The 8,580-nt window shown below is 52.7% G+C and overlaps 1 protein-coding gene across 1 annotated transcript; it reads right to left on the bottom strand.

Annotated features, from left to right (window-relative positions):
• Nucleotides 1–349: 349 nt before the first annotated feature.
• On the bottom strand, nucleotides 350–3,786 carry EVX1 (even-skipped homeobox 1). Its single transcript, XM_058040483.1, has 3 exons — nucleotides 3,354–3,786; nucleotides 1,582–1,832; nucleotides 350–880 (listed from the first exon to the last, which is right to left on the bottom strand). Exons 1-3 carry the CDS (start codon nucleotides 3,784–3,786, stop codon nucleotides 350–352), a joined length of 1,215 nt encoding a protein of 404 aa, XP_057896466.1.
• Nucleotides 3,787–8,580: the final 4,794 nt, after the last annotated feature.

The following is an 8,580-nucleotide window of genomic DNA, read 5'->3' as shown; positions in this document are numbered from 1 at the left end:
AAAAGAAAGTACCAGCACATTTCTGTATGTGGCTGGCTGGACCATATTTCATTCGAGCTGATTTTCTTCCTCCTTCGTGCCTAAATTCCCTCTCAGAGATAAATCATTAGTAATACTTTCCTTCTTCCTTCTATTATTTCCCCCCCTTGGAATGTAAATCCTTTTAAGACTGAGCTATTTTTAGTCTCTTTTTTTCTTTTTTTTTTTTTTTCTTTTTTTTTTCGGGTTTTTTCTGTGGGTGTCCGCGGCTGAGGAGAGAACACGATTAAATAAACATGGGCTGTAGGTACATTAACTCGAAGAGAAGTCCGGGAAAGGGATGAGTATTTCATAACCCTGAGACAAAGGTTTATCTCGTTAAAGGTACTTCTTCTCTCTGGTCCATGGAAACTGAGGTGGCTTTGCTCAGCACAGAGGGCGTGAAAGTGAGAAAGGAGTCAGTCCTGGTTGTGGCCGAGCAGGTAAAGTCTGATCCGGAGGGTCTCTGCGCCAGCCCGTTGGACTGGCCGCTGTGGCATGCCAGGCAGGAGCAGGGGCTGCCCCCGGCGCTGCTGAGTCCATGAGTCGGGGCAGGGTAGAGAGAGGGGTGTCTGAAGGCGCACAGCAGTTCAGGTCTCGGGTACGGGTGGGACAGGACCCTGAAGGTGTCCAGAGGCCTCAGGGGGGTACTGAAGGGGGTGGCGGCCGAGGCCGATGTGGCGCCGATGCCCATGTGGGAGTAGTAGGGCAGGGGCAGGTGGGACGGGAATGGGTACGGCAGGTTCCCGGTGGCTGCGGCGTGGCTCATCATGTACGTGTAAAACGCCGGGTCGGCCGGGTGAGGCCAGGTCATGGCCAGTCGCTGCCTCTTGTCCTTCATCCTGCGGTTCTGGAACCAGACCTGCGGACAGAGGAGAGGCGAGAGCCGTCACCCGCCGCCCCTCTCCGCCGGCCCCGCTCCCAGGGCGGTGCGGCCGACGTGGGTCTGCCGGAGAGCGGAGACCGGCGCCAGCCTTCCCTCCTAGAGGGACTTGTCATCACGTACTGAGGGATCAGTTAAGCCCCTATAAAAACCTACAGGGAGACCCGGAGGAGCAGCCCTTTCAGGGCGCTTGTTTTCCTCTTTGCTTGTTAGGGCTTGTCCTGTCACCCCCCGTCCCTGGGTCCCGGCCAGCCGGGCGGCTCTGCCTCATTGCTGCCCTTTCGCATCCACAACTACCTGGGATCGTTGCTATGGGGTTTATTTTCATGTGCAAATGTTTTGGAAAAGGCAAAGCAAAGCGAGATCGAAACAAGATCTGCTGCTGGCTTTCCCTTCCCTCCCCCAAGAGCTGAGCGATATTTGGACTGAAGGGAAGGAAGGATTAAAAATAATCTGCTAGGGAGAGGGCAGATTAGCGGCGCTGGCCGGGATGGCTCCGGGAGCCGTGTCCCATCTCCCGCATTGCTGCAGGGTGCGGGCAGGGCCAGGAAAGGGGCGGGAGGCGGGGGGAGCTGAGAGGGAGGGTTATGCTGGCGAAGTGCTTTCCCGAGTTTTGCAAGGAAGTTTGGCCATACAGATTTATATCGTGCTAATTGGAAACATGTCCGAGCTGCGTGTACCTTGATGGTGGTTTCTGGCAGATTTAGAGCAGCCGCCAGCTCACATCTCCGGGGCCTGGACACGTAATTCTCCCGGTAAAACTCCTTCTCCAGCCGGGCGATCTGCTCGCGGGTGAAGGCGGTGCGGTAGCGGCGCATCTGGTCGCTGGCGCTGCAGGCCAGCGAGCCCTGGGAGCCGCCGCTGCCTCCGCTGCCCTTGGGGTGATCCCCCCCGCCGCTGGGGCTGCCGGCCAGCGCCTCGGAGCACGGCCCTGCGGGGGGAGCCCGGAGCAAAGACACACGCTCGGAGGCGGGCGGGCACGCAGGGATGCTCGCCGTCCGCCTCCCCAGCGAACCCACCTCGGCCCCCCGTCCCACCCCATTTCGCGTTTCCCTGCCTGGCCCGGTGTACTGAGGGCATTGGGGTACTGACATCCAAGAAGGACCGGGGAGGAGGGCAGCGAGAAAGGAGATGAAACTCCGCCTGAGGGTTTGAGAGGGGCTTAATTCACTCTGGCTGGGAGGTTACCTGTCCCCCGCCCTCGCCGACACACACCTCCCGCAATGGCGGTGTCTGCTCGCTGAGCCTCACACCCGCTGCCCGCACCGGGAAACCGGAGCGCCGCAGCATCCCCCGACCCCGAGGGCCCGGAAAAGGCAGGTGTGCCCGCCATCCGTGCGGCACCGCTCCGCTGCTCCAGCCTCCGGGCCAGCAGGGACCCAGGAGCGGGGCAGCCAGCAGACAGACTGTTCCCTCTGAGGGGAAGGTGAGGCCTTGGGGATCTCCGCTCAGCCTCCAAAGAACAGGATAGGATGTCTTCAACCAGCCTCTAAGGGATGAGGGAGGACAGACAGCGCTCTCTACGCTTCCCGGCTTCTTGAAGTGATTGAGGAACGGGGAGGGGGGAGAAGTGTGTTGTTGTCAGGGTAGGGACGTCTTTGCCAGGCTGGGAAGGTGGGAATAGGGAGTGGGGAGTGGGGGCAGGGGAAAAAGGGGCCTGTCCGCTGCCTTTGCTTTCAAATGCAACTCTCCCTCATTGTGCCCGAGACCAAAGGCAATTAATTCATTGGGACCATTTCCGAGCTGGCGCCACCGAGACATAGAAGTGACAAGGTAATTTGGACCTCTCTCTCTCTTTTTTTTTTTTTTTTTTTTTCTTTTTTTTTTCTTTTTTTTAACCCAACGTGCAAACAAGGCCCTCACTACCGCACTTGGGGCTGGCATGAGTCGGCGAGAGATTTTACAGTCTTTATGGGCGCTTCCGCACTCGCCCGGGCACATTTCACCCTGCAAAACCACAAACAGCTCTTGGCCAGAAAACCCGTTTGATCTTACCCCCACACACACACATACAAAAAAAAAAACACCCCGCCGGTGTGGAGGATCGTAAGGGATTTCCTGAAGTATGCACTGTCTAGGCGATGGGGAAGAATAAAAATAAAATAGAGCAGATTGAAGGGGAGAGCGCGTGGTTGTCCCGGCCAAAAAGATCCTACGGGACAAGCCGCAGACCTGACGCATCCACGGTGGGAAGCCTGGCTCCCCTCCAGGGACGCGGGGGCTGCCCGGTGTCGTGCCCTCTGACTCCCAAACAAGTCTCCCGGTGGCAGGGAGGTGAGCACTCGGTCAGGAAAGAGATCACACACGCGCAGGCACACACACCCCCGATTTCTTTGCCCCTCGCTCAGCTGGCAAGAGGAAAATCCCCTCCGGCAGCCCCCCCGCCCCACCAGTGCTGCCACCCAGCCCCGGAGCGGACGTGGGGCCGGAGGCTTGGGAAGGAGTTGGGTACCTTTGCTGTGCTGGTACTCGGCGCTCCCCGTGGCGCAGTCCGGGGTGCAGCTCACCTCGATTTCCTCATAGAAATCCGACTCGGTGTCCGAGCTGCTCTGCTGCCCTTTGCTGGAGGGGAGCTCCGGGATGGGGGGCTGCTGTCCGGCCGAAAGCAGTGCTGCCGCCGCCGAGCGGCTCTCCGGCACCGTCCCTGTCCCTGGCAGCACCTCCACCTCCTCTTCGTCTTCTCCTCCGCCACCTCCTCCTCCTCCTCTCTCCCGGGACGCCAAGGGGCCAGGTCTGGGGCTGATGCAGTTCCGATGGATCATCTTCTCCTGCGGCTCCGCAGCGGGGCTCCCCACTGCTTCGGACAAATTAGGCACCCTCTTGCCAACTAGAGCGCCAAGAGTAGTCCCCTCCAGAAACATCACCATCTCCTTCCTGGTTTCCATTGTGGCTTTGCTTAAGGGAGGGGAGAAAAAAAAAACCCAGATCTCTTCACCCCCCTCCCTGCTGCTCCCGCCCCAGCCTTGTACAAACCCAGCAACCCTCTCCTGCCAATGCAGAGGAGCCAGCGGTGAGATAGGGTGACCTTGTGATGCGAGCGCTCCGCTCTGCTATGCTGCTCTGGGAGGGATCACCATTGCCCTCTTCTTTCTAAGCTGTCATCCTCAATGGTGCAGTCGTCATTACAGTACCACCGGTGACGCCACACATTGATTGCCAGTGGATAAATAGAAACGTCTGCCATTGGGAAGATGAAAGGAAGAGCCGGAGCGAATGGGCTAAATGCGTGATGCGCCAGGTGTAGGAGCCTGAGATGGAGAGGGAAGTGTGAAAAAGAGATGCATATGGAGCTGCAAAGATGTTGTAACATGCGGAGAGAGTTCCGCGGGGGGAAGCCTTGCCTGACAATTAAATAGCCCTTTGACTGCTTTAAGCCACAACCTTGATGTAGAATTGAGGCGAAGATCCTTAGCTGCATCCTGGAAGTGAGAAGATACGTACTCAAGCCTCTTCCTTGGATGCATTATTTATTGCTGGCAATCAGCTTCCGCCTAACTGCATATATAAGGCTTCTAAGAATCCTTTGCAAACTTGAGGATAAAGAAATGCGCTGCTGACATTTGAATGTAAAAATAGCTTTGATTTCTTGCTCTGGGTCAATATCGGTTCCTATCGGTATAATTGTCATTGCTTTCTGTTTGCTGAGATTAAAATGTTAGTTTACCATTTGGAAATGCGGTTATATATTTATTGCTTTTTACATGTGAAAAGATAAAACTACTTCACTTGTAACTGTAGTTATTCCATCTATCTGCCATTTATCGTTTGTTCTTATTTTTTTCCTTTTTTTCCTTTTTCCCTTTTTTTTTTTCCTTTTTTCCCCCATTTTTCCATTATTCTTGCGGTTTTATCAGGGTTTTATGTCTCCTTTCCTTTCTTCTTTTTAACTAATTGCTTTGCACAAATTATTATCTATTTTCGTTGCGGGGGGTAGGAAGGGGATGAAGAAGGTCTGCCAAGAGTAATTCAGGCTCAGAAAAATGCAAGTTATCAAGGCCAGAGCTTATGCTAGCTAGCAGATGTTGTTGAAACAGACATGACAAGGGCAACAATTTGGACAGCACTCGTCTGAAAATAAGGGACCTCGTTCCATAAATACAGTGGCACGTGTAATCTTTTTTTGCCTATTATGATATTTCTAATGAATGCGGTAAGGATCTCATCTTTAGTTAACATTGCCTCACATGTGTAATGTCAAGTCATTTTTCGCCATCTGTCGTAACTTGGTTGTTCTAAATTTTTTTTCTCGGAGTGTTATTGGCTAGTCAGGATACAGAAAACATTCAACCAATTACAATCCCAACCCGGTAAGGAATTTACTGGCATATCTGAGGTGACGTCGCTCCGGTGGGGACCAGGCAGCGCAATAGGAAACATGCTGTGATTTTCCGTCTAGCCCTGCGAGCAGGATGCAGAGAGACAGAGAGACAAACAAACAAACAAGCAAACAAGATTCCCGGTCTGCTGGATGTATGGATTAAGGAGTGCTCCTAGCAATAAGCATACTGTTTTCAGGGTGATAAACTACGAGTTTTCACAGGGCTGTAGCCACCATTATCCCTTTATCCCTGTATATACACGCACATATTTTTCCATGCAAACAAACATCATGCACACATAACACACTCTGGACTGTGCTGCTTTCCACAGCACGTTGTGAAGCATGCACTGCTCCAAAGCTTGAAAAATTATGGGCAACTCATTGATAAATTGCTTTTCCCTTTTCTCCCCTGCCAGCCTCTAGACCGACGTGTGCCCTGTGAGGACCTGCTGCCCACTGCCCATCCCTGCCGCAGCCGGGCTCGGCTCTGCGGGCTGTGGGAGCGCGGAGTCGGGGAAGCAGGACCAGGTCCGGGGGATGGATGGATGGATGGATGGATGGATGGATGGATGGATGGATGGATGGATGGATGGGTAAGGCAGTCCGTCTCCGGTGCTGAGCAGAGCGCTGAAGGGCAGCGCTGATCCCTGAGCAGAGCGGTGCGGGCCGGAGCTGTGGGGCAAGGCCAGACAAGGCGAGGCGGGGGTGCTCGGGCAGCGCTCTTCCCGTGTCGCGCTGGTGCCGCTTCCCACGGCTGGTGGCGTCGTTTTTGCGCTTTGTTGGAATAGGCAGGGGATCTGTGTTTGTGTTCCTGGCACCTCTGGGGGGAGTGGGAAGGTTCAGCCTCCCCCTGGGCCCACGGCAGCCCCAGCTTCCCGAGAAAGCCCACTTCCAGCCTCCTTCCTGGCTCGGCCAAGCAGCCCTGTGGGAAGAAGCTGGCTGGTATCTGTGGCGGACAGAGAGGATTTCCGCATCACAACGAGTTTGGTGGTAGTAAGAAGAGGGATATTCATGTCTGTTTCTAAATTAGACAGTAATCAGGAGCTGAATTCTGAGTGCAAGGGAGCTCTCCCAGAGTGGGCGATGGAAAAGGTTGTGGGGAAGTTAATGGGAAATCCTCTCTCTGCCAGACCAGAGCCCTGGGGATGATTCCTGTGGATTATGCTGGCCGATCCCCAGGAATTTTATCATCTTCGTTTACGAGTCACCGCTGCCTCCTTCCTCAGCCCACTCTTAATGCGTTCCCACCAAGAAGTCACCCCTCTTGTACCCCGAGTCGGAGGTTTTGTTGAGCCCGAGACGATGGTCATTGCCACAGAAGGCTTGACGTAGCCCGCAGCGGCACAGGCTGTGGAACACCCCCGCACGGACAGACGGACAGCCCCCACACACACACATGCGTTAATTTGCCAAGGGTAAACACAGAGAGTTGAAGGCCCGAGTGGAATCTAACAACGGGGAAAAAAAAAAAAAAAAAAAAAAAAAAAAAAAAAAAAAGTACTGGAAGTTTTGGGGTCAATTTAGATTGGATTGGTTAAGGCTTCTTAAAACGTCTGTTTTTCCATCTCCCAGGAAAAGTAGCGCCGCAAGAGCCCCTGGCACGCCAGCGAGGCGGTGGCGCGGCGGTCTGGAGCGAGGAGCCCGGTCCCGCTCCCCGCCGCCTCACCGGGAACGCGGGGTCCGGCGCGCTGCCTTCTGTCTAGTGTCTCTCTCAGATCTGTCATGCTCGATTTGGAAGGAGATTCCCTCATTTGGGATTAATTTCCAGGCAGATTGGAAAGTGTATCCCTATGGGTGTGGGTGGGTTTTTTTCCTGCACGTTCCAGACTGAGATTTAATACCTACTCTCTGTCTCTCGCTAGGTCACAGCCAGGATGCCATAAGCATGCTCAAAACTTTTCTAACTTATTTATTTCTCCGAGTCTGCAGCTCTCCTTGCTGGTATATGGCCAAGGCGGGATCAGGACGCCGAATCCCGCTTTAATGCTGTCTGAAATGTAGCCCCGCATACGAGAAACAAACGAAACGCACACACACCCTTCCCAAAACGAGGAAGTAATAGGGGGACATTAAAACATTGCCAGAGTGATATGCTCATAAATCAGGCATTTTCCTTGAAAGCGCTAAGCCTGCAGAAGAAAAGGCGCATCACGCCCTCCTGACCTGCGGGGTATTTATTTTTCTTAGCCGGTCAACAGGGTGTCAATAACTTTTGACCGATATTGCCCAGTTAGGACTGGGAACCCACGATCATTTTCTCTAAAAAAACCCTGAAGTCTTGTCGTCTTTTAAAAAGGAAGAAACTTTTGACATACCGCTGAACGTTTTAGTGCCGCAAAAAAGTGATACCAACTTCAAATGGGTGACCAAACCAGAAAACCTATTTTTAAATTTTTAATGGGTAGTGTTAACAATAATGGCGTAATTATCACTGTTTTATTAAGGCTATTTTTTACGACATGATTAGAGGTGGAAGCTTTTGAGAGAAGAGAATAATAGGCGCATTATTCTTGTGTGTAAAGACAAGCTGGTACAATGACAGCACGCAACACGTAAGTGGCGTTGAGGAGAGAGAGGACACAGCCGTGAGTGGGATGTGCCCAGGAAAGCGTGTAGTGGTATTTACAGGATGCGATCCAGGACATATTTCTGCCTCCCTGTACCTCTGAATGCCGGATCCCGGCACCTCTGCGGAGGGCATCTGTCTGTTCTGGATGGATTCTTTTGGGGTTTTTTGTTTTTAACTGTGGGCTGTCTGAAGCATCGCCTCACTGTCACCGCATGAGGTTCTGGAGATATTTACTTTGTTAGACCAAAACCTAGGGGAAGAGGTAATGGGGAGGGGGTGGAAAGTGCATGATTCCCTCTCATAGGACATTCAGGACAAGTTTGGCCGTGGAAACTAAATCTGCTGCTTTACTGATGACAGTGAGTAAATCGTGAGGAATTTGGGCTTTCGATTTCAATTCCTATCTCTCCCAGACTCGTCGAGAGCCATAAAACTGCGGCAGTCTTTTACTGATAGGATGAGCAGTAGAAACATGATCTGTGTGGCAAACTCTCTGATTTGAAAACATAAGGGTATTTAGGAGTGAATTTAATTCGGAGGAAGGCACAGGTAAATGAAAATCGACAGTATTTCAGTGCTTCTCGTGACTAGAATTTTTTTGGGTTTTTGTGGGTTTTTTTTGTTGTTGTTTTGTTGGTTTTTTTTGTTTGTTTGTTTGTTTGTTAAAGATTTGATTTAACTAGAACTGAGCTAGCAGCCCTTCGTGCTGTGCATTTTCGCGATTTCTCCGCCGCTGGTGACGGCGTCGCCTGAGACCTGGTGCATCTCTTACAGAAACACTGAGGAGTT

Source organism: Melospiza georgiana, chromosome 1 (genome assembly GCF_028018845.1).
Source record: "Melospiza georgiana isolate bMelGeo1 chromosome 1, bMelGeo1.pri, whole genome shotgun sequence".
NCBI lineage: Eukaryota > Metazoa > Chordata > Aves > Passeriformes > Passerellidae > Melospiza > Melospiza georgiana.
Note: the sequence above shows the minus strand (reverse complement) of the source record. Positions and strands in the feature narration are given on the sequence as shown.

What these genes read in the sequence shown, in the direction of transcription:
- EVX1 (XM_058040483.1), bottom strand. Translation starts at nt 3,786, where the DNA reads ATGGAAACCAGGAAGGAGATGGTGATGTTTCTGGAGGGGACTACTCTT. An exon ending in CGAGTACCAGCACAGCAAAG is followed by an intron (nt 1,833 to 3,353) that starts GTACCCAACTCC and finishes CTCCCCCCGCAG; the next exon opens with GGCCGTGCTCCGAGGCGCTG. An exon ending in TGCCAGAAACCACCATCAAG is followed by an intron (nt 881 to 1,581) that starts GTACACGCAGCT and finishes CTCTGTCCGCAG; the next exon opens with GTCTGGTTCCAGAACCGCAG.